Here is an 18,142-nt window from a genome sequence, read left to right as displayed (position 1 = left end):
CGACTTTGCTTCTTGGTCTTCCATTGAAGAGGAGAATCGCCAAGCATAACTATATAACTAGTAAGAGACCGTCTAGATGAAGGATCCTTATTAAAATCAGAATCACAATAGGCATTCACTTGAAGAGGAGTCGTGGAAGAAAGAACAACACCCTGATCAGATGAAGACTTTAAGTAACGAACCAAACGCTGAGCCGCATTCCAATGATCCAAAAGAGGTGTCTGCATAAACTGTGCAAGAATGTTGACAACATAACTTAACTCAGGACGCGTATGGAGGAGACAAACAAGACGCCCAACAAGACGATGATATTGAGCCGGGTCCGAGTACGGGACACTTTTAGAATCCAACAGCGTATGATTTTGCTCCATAGGAGTATCAACCGGACACGAACCAGACAAACCACACTCGTCAATTATATCAAGACAATATTTCCGCTGTAAGAGAAAGATGCCATCAGGTCCACGAGCAACTTCAATGCCTAGAAAATATTTCAACATGCCTATATCCTTCATCTTGAAACAGTGAGATAGATAAGCTTTAAACGATTTGAGAACTGCAGAATCAGCACCACAAACAATCAAATCATCAACATAGACAAGAACATGAAGAACAACACCGCCACGCCGATAGGTAAACAAAGAATTATCTTTGTGAGATCGAACAAAACCATAGTCAAGAAGAGCTGTAGACAACTTGGAAAACCAGCAGCGAGGAGCTTGCCGTAGACCATAAATGTACTTTTTAAGTTTGCACACCAGAGACGGATCAGCGGGAAGAAAACCGGGAGGAGGTTTCATGTAGATATCCTCGTCAAGATCTCCATGTAAGAATGCGTTGTGAACATCCATCTGATGGAGTTCCCAATTTTTAACCGAAGCAACACCAAGTAAGGTTCGGACGGTTTGAAGTTTTGCAACCGGAGCAAATGTCTCCGAGAAATCAACACCCTCTTTTTGGTGATTACCAAAAGCGACTAACCGAGCCTTATATCGTTCAAGTGTACCATCTGAATTAAACTTAAGCCGATACACCCATTTAGAGCCAAGAGCTTTGACACCGGGAGGAAGACGTTCAAGCGTCCAGGTCTCGTTAAGTTCTAATGCGTCGATCTCCTTGCGCATAGCATCACGTCACTCTAATATTTGAACAGCTTGCTTATAAGTAACCGGTTCGTCAACCATAGTCACGGCTACAAGAAACTTTTGATGGGCAGAGCTAAATTTGTCACAAGAAACATAGTGTGCTATAGGATAGAAACAAGTACCTGAAGATGCTGGAGAAGACGAAGGTTGGAGAGAGATGAGGGTTTCAGCATGACGTGCAGAATAAGCAACATACGGTTTAAGACGAGTAGACGGAAACTTCGTGCGATGACCACAACCAAGTGGTTCAGTACCAATATCAAACTCATAAGAATGCTCATCAGACACAACAGCGGAATCACGAAGTGGAACAACATCATTGCCATGAGCCGGAGATGTATCAACAGCTATAGGAGGCGTAGGATCAACTACTGTAGTAGTGATAGTTGTGGGGAGACTCCCCCTGGTTTCGAGAGTCGGCGGTGGAATCTCGTCAACCGAATCATTAGCGGAGATAAGTGGTAGTGGCATGGCCGGAGAGACAACAAGAGAATCAGAGACAGGAGGTGAACAATACGGAAAAACATCTTCGTTGAAGATAACATCACGAGAAACGAAAATGTCATGTGTTTCCATATCATAAACACGCCAACCTTTTTGGTTAGGAGGATAACCGAGAAAAATACATTTGCGACCTTGTTCTTGGAGCTTTTCACGGCGAGAAGAATGACGTTTGGCAAAACACAAACAACCAAAAACACGAAGTTGTGCAAGATTTGGAGGTGTGGAATGAAGAAGCTAATGTGGAGTTTTGCCTTGTAGAAGTGGAGTAGGGGTGCGATTGATCAAATGCGCAGCCGTGAGGACACTCTCACCCCAAAACCGAACTGGTAAATCAGCTTGAAAGAGCAGAGAACGCGCCATGTTGAAAATATGACGATGTTTGCGCTCTACTCTTCCATTTTGTTGCGGAGTATAAACACAAGAAGTTTGATGATGAATGCCATGATCTTTAAAGAAGTGTCGAAGACCAAGAAATTCACTCCCATTGTCACTACGAATGACTTTGATCTTTTTTCCAAATTGTTGATGAGCCATGGCCACAAACTGTTTGAGATGAGTAGCAACCTCGCATTTGGCAAGAAGAAGATAAGTCCACACGGCCCGAGAATAGTCATTTACAATGGTAAGAAAATAGTGTGCTCCACACGTAGAAGCAGTGTTGTAAGGTCCCCAGATATCACAATGTATCAAAGAAAAACATTCATCCGCTTTATTAGTACTTTCGGGAAAAACCGACTGTGTTTGTTTAGCTTGAATACAAACTTCGCAAAAATCATCATTGTCACTACTATGGTGTGTAGAATCCGGTAAAGCAGATAAAAAACTAGATAGAATCTTTGTAGATGGATGCCCCGAACGTTCATGCCAAAGAGTTCTTGTGGATTTCTTGACATGGTTAACCCTTGCGGATCATGCTCCACAAAAGTGATAAACCCCATCTCTCTCTTCACCTGCGCCAATCAGCATCTTCGAAGTGCGGTCCTGTATAACACACAATGTATCAGTGAATAAAGCATAGCAAGACAGCTCACGACATAATCTAGCGAGAGAGATGAGAGTGCAAGAGAGATCAGGAACATATAGAACACAATTTAGTGTAGCGTGATCTCCAAGTATCATCGTCCCTTCTTGAGTAGCAAACGTATGTTTGCCATTGGGAAGAACAATAATGCTTCAAGGAATGTCATGTGGATCCACAAGAAGATCAGCATCACCTGTCATATGATGAGATGCTCCAGAGTCAAGTAAAAACTCAACACAAAAGTGCTTACCAGATAGTTTATCAGAACCGGAGGTTTGGTCAGATTTTAACAAGTTCACAATGGCAGACCATGTGGCCTTACTGACACCGGGTAGGTCAGGAAGTTCAGCATCCGAAACAACTTGAGCATTATTAGCACGAAAGGAAGGAGGAGTGGAATGCCCATGACCATGTCCTCTATAAGAGCTACGGCCGCGACCTCGAGTGGAATCTGACTGCGATCCTCCTCTAATATCACCATGTTTCTCGATCCACCAGTCGGGCAAGCCATGAAGTTCAAAACATGTATCCACCGAGTGATTGGTACGTCCACAATGAGTACATGGTCCGTGATTGAGACAGGTAGCATATGCGATAGCATTGACACCAGCTTTCACAGCAAATCCGATAGCATCAATAAGTTCTTCTTTAGATCGAGCAACAATAAGGTGACGTTCTTCAGCAATAACTTCCGAGTAAACATGTTCAAGTGTCATGTCGGTGTCACGGTTAAGGCGACTAAGAATATTAGTACGCGTAGTACCAAACCGGGAAGCATCGAGACCCATGAGAAACTGATGGATACACTCAAGATCTCGGCGTGCTAGCTGCTTGAGACGTTGAGGACAGGACGGAGATTTGCAACAGCAGTCAATAAACGGCTCGAAGTCATCAAGATCATCCCACATCACCTTGAGTTGTCTGAAATAATCAGCGACAAGTTGACCATCTTGAGAGCAGTGATCGATAGAGGATTTGATTTGGTGAACACGAGAAGCGTTCCCGATAGAGTAACGAACACGCAAATTGTCCCAAAGGACTTTTGCGTTGTCAACGAAGGAGATCACCTTCTGGACTTGAGGATCTAAACTTGCGTAGAGCCAGCCGCATAACATCGAGTTAACCTGAACCCACCGTTGGTAATCGGAAGAATCAATAGAAACTTGAAGAAGAGATCCATCAACAAGTTCAAGTTTATGCTTCGCAGCGAGATTGTTGCGGGCAATCTTAGCCCACTTCTCATAGTTTTCACCATTAAGGAGAAACGGAGTAAGAACATGATGCGGCTGATCATTAGAGGATAGGTAATAAGGAGAAGAAGAGATCAATTCCTTAGTAGTAGTAGTAGAAAGAGCCGAGTTGGTAGACATGGTGTAGGTAGTAGAAAAAAAATAGATTTAGAAAGCCTGGTTCCTTGAAAGGATGAAACGCAGGAAACAGCGGAGAGAAAGAAAAAAAAATTAGATCTTTAGGGTTTTGTAACTTGGCTCTGATACCATGTAAATCTCAGAGAGAAAGCGTTGGGTTTATTATTGATATGTAAAGAGTATATATAGATACAATAGACTTGATGCACAAGTAGAGAATATTGACTAAAGATATACACAATAAGATATGGAACATATCCTTTTCCCTAACAATTGTCACACCAACAAAATAAGGGTAATTTGTAGAGAAAACAAAGTTAGTTTGAATCTATATTTCTTGTCTTTTGTAAGATTTTCTTTGTCACTTCTTGTGGACCTTTCACACTAGAAACCAAATTTTTTTTTATGTTTCTTCTATACTCTATTTCTAGTCATTATCAAAATTCCAATAGGAATCACTAAAGAGCTTATCAATATGAGTAAAACATAACTCAAATCCGATTAAATCATCATGGAAAATTATATGAAACTTAGATTCAAATAGTATGAGACTTCCATGTCAAGATATTTTGACATAAGCAACATGAACTAGTTTCTAAGTAGAGCTTATCAACATTATTACTTATACAATAATGTGTGTGAATGGTTATTTTTTTGCTTCTTCTACATATATCTCATTGTCTATAGCACTAAATCCACAAGTTCCAAAACGTCTCTGGGTTTCTCATTTCACTTTGAATGCAGTTTAAAGTTTGAGAAAGCTCCTCCAAGTGAGGGTGCGAAGAGTCACCAACTAGAAAAGTTGAGACCTGGTTTCCTACTTCGATCCAGCTACATCCCGGTGTTTTCTTCATACCTCGCTCAACCATTTCTCTCCTTACATCTTCTGCTTCCTTCCACCGCCCACTCGAGCAGTACAAGTTTGATAACAGAACAAAACTCATCTCTTCACTTGGTTCTGCTATCTTTAGAACTTTGCTAACTTCTCTACCTAGTTCTGTGTGCCAGTGTGTTGAACAAGCACCCAAAAGAGCTTCCCATGAACTACTACTACTAGCTTTCGTGACAAGTGAATTGTAAGTTGTAGCCAAGTCCTTTGCTTCTGCTAAATATCCACCTCTCCCAAACATATCTATCATACATGTTACATGATCTACTTCCAAAGGGATTCCATGATCTTTAACCATGGATTCAAAAATTGAGCAACCTTCCTCTACAAGACCTGAATGGCTACAAGTTGTCAACAATCCAATGAACGTTACCTTGTCTGGTTTAATCCCTGACGCTATCATGCTGTCATAGAGCCTTAGAGCATGATCAGCTAACCCGTGGACACCAAATGCGAAAAGCATTGTGTTCCAAGATACCAAATCTTTGTTAGCTATATCCCCAAATGCGCGGTTTGAATCCTTAATATCTCCACACTTGGCATACAAATTAACCAAGGCGTTACCAACATAAGCATAACCTTGAAAGCCTCGACAGATCAGACAACCATGGATCATTTTTCCATGTCCTAAACAGGCTAAACCTGAACAAGCGTGAAGAACTGCACCATAAGCAAAATGATCAGAATCCACCCCAGACTTCATCATCTCAACAAAAAACCTCAACGCTTGCTCTCCATCTCCATTCCTACCATATCCTGCAATCATAGTAGTCCAAGTAACAATATTTCTCTCAGGAGCTAGATGAAATACCTCAAGAGCTTTCTCTGTTTCTCCTATCTTCATACAAACGTCAATAACAGAGTTCCAAGATACCTGAGTCAAGATTTCAACAGACTCGAGCACTCTCATGGCATCATCTCTACAGCCTACTTTCGCATAAAAACTTAAAACAGAGTTTTTTGCCTCAACCGCACAATCCCACCCATTCTTCACCATAACAGCATGTACCATCCGTCCACATACCAAGTCAGATGAATCACCACAAGCATTCATAAGAGAACTAAACGTATAACAATCCGGTTCAAACTCACTCTTCTCAATCATCTCTTTGAACAACCTTAAACAAGAATCGATCTTTCCACACTGGGCATGACCAGAGATCATTATATTCCAAGCAAAAGCCACCCTTTTCGGCATATCAACAAAAACATCAAAGGCAGCTTCAAACTGTTCAGCATTCATATACGCAAACAAAAGCGAGCACCAAGTTACTTCATTTCTACTATCATTACCCATATCTCTAAACACTTTGTTTGCGCTAAGGGTATCAGAACACTTACCATACATGTCAATAAGTGAATTATTAACCGGCAACGAAGCACCGTATCCAGACCGAATAACCAAAGACTGAATTTTTCTTCCGAAACTAACATCGCCTAGACTCGCACAAGTGCTCAAGACTGCAGTAAACGAGTAATCATCAGGCTTAACGTCAGAGAATCTCAACTGGGTGAACAAAGATATAGCTTCTTGATATAAACCCAAACGAGAATAGCTCGTCAGCATAGTGTTCCACGCTACGGTATCTCGTTCAGGCATTTCGTCGAACAGCTGGCGTGCACTTGCTATGCGACCTGATTTCGCCAAAGACGCAATCTTTGAAGTAAGACGAACCAAAACAGACATTTGGGTAAACTCATGGAGTTGATATCTCTATTGTTCGAGCGGTGCGATGGATATAATAACCAAAAAAAAGTGAACTTTATGTCGATGATTTACATATGTTTAAATAGCTTTAGTCTGATCGACTTGTTTCGAGACCATTTACAACAACATTACACAACTTTGTATCTATACTATTTCGGACCTCAACAACGAACGATTTAAAATTCGTCTCAGAAGATCCAACGGCTGTAACCGCATCTTTGAGATGAAGTTTAACTTTTTCAACGTTGTTTCTCAGCTCACTTGAAGTTTCACCTTTTATCATCAATCTCCTTACGTTAGCCGAGACTTGGTCCCTTGTGATAGTCTTCTTATTATTATTATCATCATAAAGGTTGATCCCAATGCGCCAATCATCGACCACAAGCTTCCTATTCGTGAACTGATCCGTCAAAAGCGGATAACACAACAAAGGCAAACCGCACCAAACGCTTTCCAAAATTGAGTTCCAACCGCAATGTGTGAAAAAACCTCCCACGGCCGGGTTTGAAATTACTGCCATCTGGCAGCACCATTGGACCACGAGACCTCGATCTTGGGTCTGGTTTACAAACCCGTCCGGGAGAAAATCCGGGACGACGGATCCGACTATATCCGGACGTAAAACCCAAATGAAACTTATCCCACTAAGCAAAAGCCCATGGGCTATTTCAACGATCTCTTTTTTACCAACATGTGCATAGCTACCAAACGAGACGTATAGGACCGACCCGGTTGGTCGGCCTTTAAGCCATTCGGTACAGTCTGACTCCGCCCATAAACTTGTGGGGACAACCGAATCGGTTGAGAAAACCGGACCGATGGCATAAACCGGTTGTTTGGCTTGTAGAGCCGAGAGAGAGTCTGGTTCGAGCTCTTGCACGGTGTTGCATAAGACGAAATCGGCTCTCTTGACGTCTTTAAAGGCCTTGGATAATATTTGATAGACCACTGTATTAGTGTCTACGTCTTTGTCGCTTGCTTGAAGATATGACATCAAGTCCTTTGGTTCTATTTCTTTAACCCCTGGTACGTAGTCGATCACGTCTTCACGATTCTCTGCCGTAAAATTCAAAACGGATATATAAGAGATGATTATATATAGGATAATTCCGACTTCAACAAAAATACAAATTAAAAATCATATTTTCTTATGGATAATAAACAAAAATTTCTAATTATCTATGTGACTTGTGACAATATTAGAAGATGGATACCTCTATAAATTAATACTCTATAAATTAATACTCGCTATAAATTAATAAATTTTTTCGGTTCTAAGTTGGGCCGGTGTAAAAAATAACACATTTCAATAAATTAAGAAGATAATAATATTTTTGAAAATCCTATGTAAAAATATGGTCCATCAATATCATAAATTAATAATCAAATATTATTAACATATATATATATAAGAAAATCTAGTGAAATATGACTCTATTGTTGTTTGCATATTCTTGAATTTACATTCTTATTGGAGCTCATTTCTAATCTTTTTTATTGTTTTTTTTCCAAACTGCATCTAAAAATTGTGGAAAGTCCTAAATGCGATAATTGCTTCTTTACATATAATTGGTTCTAAAGTTACCGCAATATATTCTTCGACTTCATCATTACAATGAATGATACTAGTAGCAATTTCTTCTAAACTCTGAACTTCTAACATTTATCGTTTTTATCTTAATTCTAAATTAAAAAATTTTAAAATTAAAAAATATGAATTAAAAAAATTCTTTAAAAATATGAATGATAACAAAACTATCTTATTTTGTAATATAAAATTTTAAAAATCTCTTCATAAATTAATAAAATATTAATTTATCGATAAATAAAAACCTCTATAAATTAATAAAATTTTATGGTCCCGATCTTATTAATTTATAGAGGTTTTAGTGTATTATTGCTAAATCAGGTAAATATATATCATTGACATGATTGAGTAAGAGTATTACCAAGACATTTGAAATGACCGTTTGATATGAGGAGATCCATGTGATAATAGAGATTGAGTACCAAGGCAGGTTCGGTCCAAAAAGAGACATTAACAAGGTTGTGCTTGTCGCAAATCATAGATGACCAAACATAAAACGCGTCGGCGATCAAACAAGTCACCGGATGATCATCCTGGAGTGAGAGTTTAGCGATGAGATCATCGACGTGGGCAGAGAAGACGTGGAGAATGCCTTCGAAAAACTGGTCATGGTTAAGTGAGCGGTCAAACCCCAAAGGGAAGCCGTCGGTCACGGTGGTGTAACGTATGTCGAGCTTTCCGGAGTTTCGGGCGGCGGAGAAGATGTCCCCCGCGTCACCTTGGCGAGCGGTGGAGATGTGGTGGTGGATGGAGTCGGTGTTGACGAAAGTGATGGTAAAGCCATGAGAAGCGAGTTTGATGGCTAAGTGGACAAAAGGGATAACGTGGCCTTGAAGTGGGTATGGTATCATCATGATATGAGGCTTCCTCGACTTTGCGCTCTCCATTGTTTTTTTTTTTCGGGAAGAATTTTATTTTCTTGGTGTTTTGAGTGATTGTATGGACTGAGAGTGTGGATATTTATCAACGTGCAAGTGAATTTCTAAAGATAATATATTTTATTTTTCTACATCATTCGTGGAAAACTTGAATGGAGATACTTCTGAAAAACTTTACGAATTAAGCTATAAAAAGAATCATGCTATAATTTCATAAAATTATTCTTGAAATTAAACCCGATTAGCTGAAATTGAAAAAACAAAAATAATTTTGGTGTCTAAGAAAAAAATTATTGCTAAAAATATAAAAAAAAATTAAACCTAAAAACAGACTAACCTGATATCAATTACGGCTAGAAAATATAAAAGTTGAGTCCTTAGATAAGACATGTTTATTTCTTCTCTCGTACGACTAATTCAACACAATCCATATCGTTGTAACCTTCCATATAAATATAATAAATTTATATTAGGGGTTGCTTGTTTTATATATATGCAGGCGCGTATTTAATTTGCTCTTATCATATGGATTGTGTTGTGAATGAATGTATATTAGAGCTCGAAGCCTCGAATATATATATAAATATTCTGTATGATATATTGATATGTGTAATTGTGTCATATTGATCGTCCAAAAGATGATATCTCGTGACAAGAAGCCGTCAAAATTATGGAGAAGAATATTCGAAGGGCACGTAAAGAGTACGAACTCGACGTGATGTGAACGAGTAGGCCAGTGCAGAGCCGGACTTGACCCCATTGAAATGAAACATTGCAATGGGGCCCCCACATTTTTTGGAAATTTTTTTGATACAATGAGGCCCCCAAATACTCAAAAAATGTTACTTTTCAGAAATTTTAAGAGGTTGTTACAGTTTTTTTAGGAAATTTGTATCTATATTTTTAAAATTAGATGTTTTGTTTAACTGATTTTTCTTTTTAGTCTATAGTTTTTATACTAGGAAAATTATGACTATATTTTTAAAAAATTTGTATGGGGCCCCTAAATGCTTTGGTCCGGCACCAGTGTAAAGCGGTGTATCACACTAAAGAGATTTGTCATGTTATGACAACTTGGCGCTCTTACATCATTGTTGTGTAGGACTCGTTATTGAGACTTGAGAGAGCATATCCTTCGTAAAAAAAAAAAAAAAACAATGTTAAAATTACACAAAACCATAGTTCTTCTCGACCTACGGACAAAAGCTGAATCCGACGGTTTGGTTTAAAGAATCAAATTGGATTGTAAATGAAATTTGGTTCATTTATTAGGGTGGAGAGTGTAATGTTTATTTTTAACTTATAAATTAAACCAATTTGAACACTTTTGATCAAGACAACAATCATATCTAGTTTTGAATTATTTACTTTTCTTATAAGGGCATGTTTATAGGGAGATCAGTTTAGGGTGTTCTTAGAGTATAAATATTGTGAAAATAATGTAAGATCAGTAGTTAAGAACTTTTGTTAAAAAGTTAGTTATTGGGAGAACATGTTTAAGATCTTAATATTTAATAATATAATATTCTTATAGAAATTTAAGAATGTTTAATAAATACATAGATTAATGTTTAATAAAAATTTTAAGAATGTTTAATACTATTTAATAATATAATGTTTATTAATATTCTTAAACATATTACAATTATAAAAATTTATAAAATAACATTTTAATTGCAAACTTATAAAACTTTTACTAAAATTCAAAATACAATGCCATATTTTTATGAAACAAAAAAAAACATTGTAAATAAAATTTTAAAAAAAAACAAACAAACATATTACTTAATTAATTAAACAAAACAAACATTTTATTTAATTAATACATAGATTAATGTCCAAATTTATTTCATATATTTTCAACCAATCCAAAAGAGACACGTCACACAAGATCAGACCCAAGAACAGTTCTAGAATAAGATCAGTGAGTCTGATCTTAAGTCCACTATTCAATTATTTTCATTTTTAAAATGCCTAAGAACACCCCATGTGTTCTTCCTATAAACATGGCCTAACTTTATATAAAGAGTCTAGTGTTGAAAAAACCTTGGGTTAGACTGATCAAGTATAGAAAAGTAAACGTTTGGAATCTCTTCCAGATAGAATATTAAAAATGAGAGAAAAGCAGTAACTTAGTCCTATCATGCTTTATCAAGAAGATAATGGATATTTAAATTTGGATGGCGATTTGATGAAGTTAAACAAATGGTTTGACTCCCACAAAGAAATTAAATTCATGAGAAAGTTAAGTTTTGCGTCCTGAATGTTATTTTACTCAAAACTCTTGAAAGAATTTGTTAAGAATTTAAAAGATTCTGCGACATTCTTATTTGCCATGAAACTTCTATAACAAAAGAAAAAAAACGGCATGATAGCCAAATAAACATGTAAATAACAACAGTAGGGTACACATAAACATGTATCAACACAGAAGACTGTGTTGAGAGAAAGAGTTAAAACTTAAAACTTACATCAGATTTTTGTACAGTGAACCTATCAGTTGGTGATAAAGTTTCTTTTTAAAAAAGGCAAGAGTCACTTTCTTTTCAACTATCAACATTTGGACCCCTAGCTTTTGGTTCCATTTCAGACCATGTTAGACTTATCCTTCTTGTTGTCGAACCCAAAGAGCGAGCAGTTCTGAAAGGCATCGAGGCTGGTCGCAATCAGACGGCTCAAACCCCCGAGGCTCTCACTGAGGATCAAATCCTCTGTATACTTTGAAGATCTAATGTCTAAGTCCAGTGGTCCTAACGAGTCAGGCTGCAAAGAAGAGTAAAACAAAAGAGAAAGAGTTTTTGAATATATGTGCTTTTTCACTTTGGAAGAAATATGGGATTTCGAGATTTACCCAATATATATCCGCAAGCCCACAATGGCTCTTCCCTGGAGAATCCATCGTATGGGGGTCTGTTGAACCCTCTTCCATAGGCTCTCCATGGTCAGGAAGCTTCTCATCAACGGATAAAGCCTAAGAGAAAGTATTGTATCAGATGGTTTATTTTTATAAACAATTGTTGAAGTGGAGTTTGAGAATGATATAGTTACCTCCACCAATTGAGAAGGTTTTCCATTTACTCTGCCAACACCTCGAGGAGAAGCAACATTAGCCAACTTGGAGGAATCTGCGAGACGATTATTTTGGAAAGAGAAGGCATCACGTGTTTCTTCATCATCCCATAGAGAGGAAGAGCCAGAAGTCAACGGTAGTGGAGCACTTGGCTTGTTCTGGTGTCTTAGTATATGAGCAGCAATTGCAGCATCAAAAGAGTCAGAGGCAAATGAAACATCTCGAAGGAGGCAATGTGAACCCTCGGTGGCAGGTGGATTCCCACCATCACTATCTATGTCATCGGGCACATCAGAGAGTAGATCACCTATACTTATGTTAGTAAGACTATCAGCCCATTCTCCTGCTGATTGAGCATTACCGCTGATTAAATGCTCAAGTGGAGAAATAGTTGGTGAAGCAGGTTCATAATCATCTCTATATTCTGCGGGACGATCATGGGTTTCACCAGAGGCACATACTAGACCCAGGCTGGGTTCTACAGATGTCGGTTGTTCGGCAGTTGAATGCACAGACAACGGTCCTGATTCAGTAAGGAGCACATTGACCTCGTTGACCCCATCCACATTCATGTCATCCTCGAGTGAAGGGCAAAGATCTGAAGTTGGAACTTGAGAAATAAAAGAACCTGATGCATCATGGACAAACCAACCATACCTGCAAAGAGATATAAGAAAATTAATTTCGTTTATCCTGTATGATATAATTGGACAGAGATAAACCTGCACGAGACTAGGAAAATATGAGAGCAAACCTTAAGCGGAAAACCGAGGGACTTCCGACCATTGAATGCACTTCTGCTGCACTTAGAAAAGAGTCATGGGTCCACCTTTGATGGCACGTTATAGTTTCTTTTCGTGCATTGTAAGGAAATAGCATTAGCTCTCCAGTCGCACAACTTGAGCTTCCCCACTTGCGATTGAGATGTTCCAGTACAGATGATATCTTCTTGCGATTACTAAGGGTAAGTTCTAGATGCGGATTGTGCTTATCCTGTTAACAGATCAAACTCCATTTCATGTCTTAGAAAATTATTGCTCCAATCAGTTTTATTCGTATTAGAAGCTTACCATTTCCAAGGATCTTCGAGTACATTCATCAATCGGGAACAACTGAAGTTTCAGCTTGGCAGAAAACTGCATATTCGCATCACTGAGAGGAACATCTCTAGATGAGCACAGAGAAAGTGGAGACTTTCCGGTTAAATATCTTGTGGAACCTAAATCTAAGATAAAAAGAGAACCCAATTCCAAATTTGCACATGTTAGTTCTCAAAAGACATGCATCTAAGAAAATGAAATATTATCTCATACTAGCAAGTAAACCTTCTTGATCATCCATATCTTTGTCAATTGATGTTCGTTCCAAATGCTCTGCAGCATCAGCAACCAGGGAGACCCCATCTATCGCAGCCTTTTCCCATTTTTTATAACCTGCTGAAAAGGAAAGAACTACTTAGAGTCACGTAAGAACTTGGAACTACATCAAGTTTTTAAATAGCAACTTAAAACCTAATATAAACATGGAAGATCGAAAGTAGATGATCTCTAAAACTTGTATGAACGCTGTAAAGTGAAACACACACACAATATGGGACTGAAGAAAACTGTCTATCTACGAAACATGCATAAAAACTAGCAGAGAAAGAACCTTGTTTTCTTCGCTTCCTTCCACCTCTCCCAAAGGCTGTATCTTCTTTTTCGTCACCAAGGTTGACACCTAAGCTTTCACCATGTTTGGTAGATGCTCTTCCAGACCCTAGCTTTTTAACATTTTGGCCGTCGGAGACAATCAGTTTAAATGGACGGTTATCCAATCCTCTTTCTCTGCTATGACTTGAGATGTTTCCAAGGGAAGCAGAAGAGAAATTTTCTCCCTGACAAGCCCGTTTTCTTATGCTCTTTCTGCGGTCTTTCAGCAATTGGTGTTCCTTCACGCAAAAGGGTTTGTTAGACAATAGTTTGAAAACAATTCCTTGTCAAATCCAAGATGGTTTAGAGTTAAAAGGAAATTTGCATTTGCCAACTAACCAAGGCCTCTAAAAATAGCTTGAATCTCCGGGGTTTGAGATGAAGTTTTGAAGCTTTGCAGCTATACTTTTCCAGTAAAGACCACCTGCAAGTCACATGAAATAGCATGTTTACTTTAGAACAGACGAAATCATGATATGTGGGATCATCTCAACTAGGAGAACGAAAGATAGTATGATGTCCGAAATATAGGTCAGTTGCTACTGTCTGATCATGTATGGGGTTGCTAGCAGATATTATCAATGCACAAGAGAAACAAGAAACCTTTCCTAACCATTATTTTGTCACTAACGAGAAATGCATAACCATACTACAGAAAATATTATAGGCGAATGGAACCCTTAAATGGAGAGTAATGTTCATCATTTGTTTACGAATAATCTACAATAACAGCACAAAGCATAATAGAAACGAAATGTATATATAAAGTACCATCGCAGCATTGCAGCATTTGTGTCCTTTGGATTCTTGGCATCAAGGCTCAGTTCTGGACCCAATAGTTTATTCATACGTCTAACTAGACGATAATAGTAATGCCTGACCTGCAAAATCACAAACAAAAAATCCACAACCATGAGAAACTTAAAGCAAAACACCAACAAGAGCAAGTGAAGGAAAAACAAACCCCAAGGTTAAAAAGGCAACCAACCTGGTCCTTGTTTTTGCTTTGGACACGAGAGGTAATCTTCTCAAAATTCTGCAATAACCAACACACAGAGAAAACGTCACACACGAAACAACAGATAGACGAAGAAACCAAAACTCATTCTCAACTTCAACAAATTGATAACCTTTCCAACTTGACGAAGAGCAGTAAAGAAACTTTCTTCTTCCTGATGCGTCCAAGCAGCCCATTGCCTAGTCGGCTTCTTAACTGCTCTCCAAAATAAAACAATAAACATTGCAGTCTCCATTAGGAAAATCAAGCTCATCTCAAAAAAAACGAATCATTAAAACCAAAACTACTTATAAACCAAATGCAACATACCAGGAAACTGAGCAACACTGATAGAAGCAGAGAGTAAATTAGGATTGCTGTTCTGGTTTGATATGTGGCCCTCATCGATAGGACGACCTTCGGGGTTCTTCTCGGCTTGCATTTCGCAGTAATGCGCAAACTGTTTTAAGCATTCATGCTTTTCCTTTTGCTTCCAATTTCCTACAAATCAGAGCAATGAATCCAAACCATGAAGAAAATAGAAACTCAGAACAAATGTGGATGCATAATCACTATGATCATCAACTAAAATCACAAGAAATTTAGCAACCGACATAAATTTTACATTCATTACACAAAACCCTAATTTCAAAGCAATAATGAAAGAACAAACAAATTCACCCAAAAAAAAAAAAAAACCCTAAATTTAATTTCACCGGATCAAAAATTCGATTCGATTCAATTTTATTCAATACCCTAATTTAGCTTAATCGACATATAAAAACCTAGTAAGGCAAGACGAAATTTTGGAAACAAAAAAAAAGAACTAGGGTTACTAAATACATACTCGAAATTTTGAATTGGGAAAAAAAAAAGAGAGATAGAGAATAAGTTTGACCCCAAAAACAAAAACACGAAAAAAAGAGAAATAATATTACCTGGATTAAGAGTATGGGATTGACGAAGAGTAGTCGAGAATTTAGGGTAAATCGAACGAAATTGAAGCCGAGGATATTTTTCCGACGAACATCTACGGTTGAACCAAGAACGAGAGAGACGAGAGACAACAAAAAATAATTTTTTTTTTCTTGTTTTTTTTTTTTTTTTACATTCACATAAAATTAAAAAGAAAAAATAAAATTAAAGTAAATTAAAAAGGGAATGTGATTAGTTAAATTTGTACTTTGTTATCTAAGATGTAAAAAAAATTTAAGGATGGGTTAGTAAACTAGTAGTATATTTTATATCAGAATTAGACTTTTAAAATTAAATGAGTTTAGTGTTTTTTTGTTAATTTCGAAAGAATCATTCAAAGATATTTAATTTTTTTTTGTAACAGAAAAAATAATATAATTATTTTAATGAACAACAAAGGAAACAAATAAAGGTCACTCTGCCAGTTGCCTTCCTCACGCTAAGTATATTTATTTAAAGTTAAACTTACCAAAATTCGATAATTAGTTTGATGGAGGTATCCTTTTTCTACAATTTAAAGAAAATAAAACGAAAAGAAAAAAAATATATTATTTTGCCTCTTTGGGGTTGGGTCGTATAGCACGTGGCTTGGGTTGGCATCTCACAAGTCGCATGATGTAATTAAAACGCCAAAATAATGTTTCAAAATTGCGGTCAAGTGTTGAGAATTGAGATTAGTCTCAGGGCCCTGTATAGAATTAGGTCTGCTCCAATAAAAAAATATATGCATGGGCTTTTTCTTTAGTCCAATTGTAACTAATACCACAAGATCCAATGATTCAACTCTTTCTTTCAAGACTTCACTACATTATGTTTAGATTACTAGATCAATACTTTCAAAGAAGTGTGGGTTTCAAGTATAGATCTTTGAAATTTGAAACTGATCATTGAGTGATTGTTTACAACAGAACAATATGTATCGGAAGCTGCAAATTAACTTCAACTTTGATCTCACGGTTCAATCGATCAACTTAGGTATATGTAACCAGTAGTATTATCTATGCAACTATGTGCGTCGTTTCTATACGAAGAGTCGAAGACCATCATTAATGGATTATTGACTTGTATAGTTTGTTTTGGTGAAAAGTTGGCTTATCGTTTCGTTATAAAGATTGGTTCAAATTCAACGAATGGAAAAAGTCAGAAGACGGAGCTACGATGGGATAAATCAACATTACTTTAATTAATTTGGGCGTTTTCATCATTTCTTGCTCAATTTGTTTGCCATGTTCAATTCGTTACGCCAAGCGTAGAGATTTGACCCGGACACTGATGCTAACATAATATATACTAGGTTTATCCCGTGCTACACCACGAGTCTATTATTTTATTGATATATATACTGTTAACGGTTGTAGGTAGAGTTTTGTAAAAACTTTTGATTCGCAAGTTGAGAATATACATTTTACGATTTGTTAGTTATGATTTAGGAATGAATGATCTGGCATATTCTTATTATAATTCTCAATTGATATTATTGGATTAATAATGTACATTTAAAGCTAATAAGATCTTACCAAATATGTAATCGTTTATTAAACGCAAATTAGATATTTCCTAAGATGTATTCATCTTGAATTAGTTGCTATATTATAGGGATGTGATTAAGAGGATGTGATTACATAAATTTGGTTATCAATTCTTTTTGTCAAACTCGGTACTAAAAATTTGGCATGCAAATTAGATATTTCTTAAGATACAATGGACATTAATTGACATTAATTGGATGTAAATAAGTATGCTATGGATTAAAAACCAGCCCAAAATATTCGGCAATCTTAAGGAGGATCCGGATAATTGAATTGGTTATAATTTTAGTTAAAAATCCGACCCGAAGTTGGCAAAAAGTGATGACACCCTATTGTACTCCAAAAATGTATTCCGAACTCTATATGTGGATATACTTGTTTGGTTACAAATATCCTAAGACAATTTTTAATATATATTCGTTTATAAAAATTCAAATCACATTATATGCTGAAAAAAATCTAAAATTTTATTAACTTTATGTATTGAATAGTAATTAAAATAATTATATATAAGATTAAATAAAAATGAAAGGAAAATTATATTTTAATCTAACATATTTATTTAAATTAGATAGATATATTTTAGGAAAGTAATATTATCAAATAAGGAAATGATTGTGTTTGGTTGTAAGAATTGTAGAGAATTTAGTTGAGACTTGTTTGGATACAAAGATAAGAGAAGATGGCACAAAAATGTACTTCAAAAATGTTAAGATAGATATGTTTGTGTGTGTAAGTGTGTGTACATGTGAAGCTTTGTATATCCTCAAGTTTTCTACT

At 36.8% G+C, this 18,142-nt stretch overlaps 3 protein-coding genes across 5 annotated transcripts; all 3 read right to left on the bottom strand.

Moving 5' to 3' along the window:
• Positions 1 to 4,543: 4,543 nt before the first annotated feature.
• Positions 4,544 to 6,936, bottom strand: LOC104782116 (pentatricopeptide repeat-containing protein At2g36980, mitochondrial). Of its 2 annotated transcripts, XM_019244923.2 has the most exons (2): positions 6,268 to 6,936; positions 4,544 to 6,154 (listed from the first exon to the last, which is right to left on the bottom strand). In XM_019244923.2, the coding sequence occupies exons 1-2, from the start codon at positions 6,358 to 6,360 to the stop codon at positions 4,727 to 4,729; spliced, it is 1,521 nt and encodes a 506-aa protein (XP_019100468.1). In that variant the 5' UTR covers positions 6,361 to 6,936; the 3' UTR covers positions 4,544 to 4,726. The 2 variants fall into 2 exon arrangements, with proteins under 2 accessions (XP_019100468.1, XP_010505246.1); XM_010506944.3 differs by having other exon boundaries at positions 4,544 to 6,613.
• On the bottom strand, positions 6,670 to 9,694 carry LOC104782117 (UDP-glycosyltransferase 86A1-like). Its single transcript, XM_010506946.3, has 2 exons — positions 8,584 to 9,694; positions 6,670 to 7,690 (listed from the first exon to the last, which is right to left on the bottom strand). Exons 1-2 carry the CDS (start codon positions 9,107 to 9,109, stop codon positions 6,723 to 6,725), a joined length of 1,494 nt encoding a protein of 497 aa, XP_010505248.1. The 5' UTR covers positions 9,110 to 9,694; the 3' UTR covers positions 6,670 to 6,722.
• Positions 9,695 to 11,429: 1,735 nt separating this feature from the next.
• LOC104782115 (TSL-kinase interacting protein 1) lies at positions 11,430 to 16,428 on the bottom strand. 2 transcript variants are annotated; one of them, XM_010506943.3, is made up of 13 exons: positions 15,797 to 16,428; positions 15,189 to 15,359; positions 14,992 to 15,074; positions 14,850 to 14,897; positions 14,633 to 14,742; positions 14,201 to 14,285; positions 13,821 to 14,100; positions 13,496 to 13,603; positions 13,241 to 13,395; positions 12,925 to 13,163; positions 12,149 to 12,827; positions 11,952 to 12,071; positions 11,430 to 11,863 (listed from the first exon to the last, which is right to left on the bottom strand). In XM_010506943.3, exons 2-13 carry the CDS (start codon positions 15,298 to 15,300, stop codon positions 11,687 to 11,689), a joined length of 2,196 nt encoding a protein of 731 aa, XP_010505245.2. In that variant the 5' UTR covers positions 15,301 to 15,359; positions 15,797 to 16,428; the 3' UTR covers positions 11,430 to 11,686. The 2 variants fall into 2 exon arrangements, with proteins under 2 accessions (XP_010505245.2, XP_010505244.2); XM_010506942.3 differs by having other exon boundaries at positions 13,496 to 13,606; positions 15,797 to 16,310.
• Between the last annotated feature and the right edge of the window lie 1,714 nt (positions 16,429 to 18,142).

Source organism: Camelina sativa, chromosome 4, assembly GCF_030686135.1.
Source record: "Camelina sativa cultivar CO46 ecotype springtype chromosome 4, ASM3068613v1".
Lineage (NCBI taxonomy): Eukaryota > Viridiplantae > Streptophyta > Magnoliopsida > Brassicales > Brassicaceae > Camelina > Camelina sativa.
The sequence above is the reverse complement of the archived record's forward strand: the minus strand, read 5'-3'. Positions and strand labels throughout refer to the sequence as shown.

Coding starts and splice junctions, on each gene's coding strand:
- LOC104782116 (XM_010506944.3), bottom strand. CDS start 6,613: ATGTCTGTTTTGGTTCGTCTTACTTCAAAGATTGCGTCTTTGGCGAAA.
- LOC104782117 (XM_010506946.3), bottom strand. CDS start 9,109: ATGGAGAGCGCAAAGTCGAGGAAGCCTCATATCATGATGATACCATAC. Junction 7,691..8,583: donor CGGTCATTTCAAATGTCTTG/GTAATACTCTTA, acceptor ATTTTACGGCAG/AGAATCGTGAAGACGTGATC.
- LOC104782115 (XM_010506942.3), bottom strand. CDS start 15,300: ATGCAAGCCGAGAAGAACCCCGAAGGTCGTCCTATCGATGAGGGCCAC. Junction 14,101..14,200: donor AGCTATTTTTAGAGGCCTTG/GTTAGTTGGCAA, acceptor TTTTGCGTGAAG/GAACACCAATTGCTGAAAGA. Junction 13,396..13,495: donor AGATATGGATGATCAAGAAG/GTTTACTTGCTA, acceptor TTTTTATCTTAG/ATTTAGGTTCCACAAGATAT.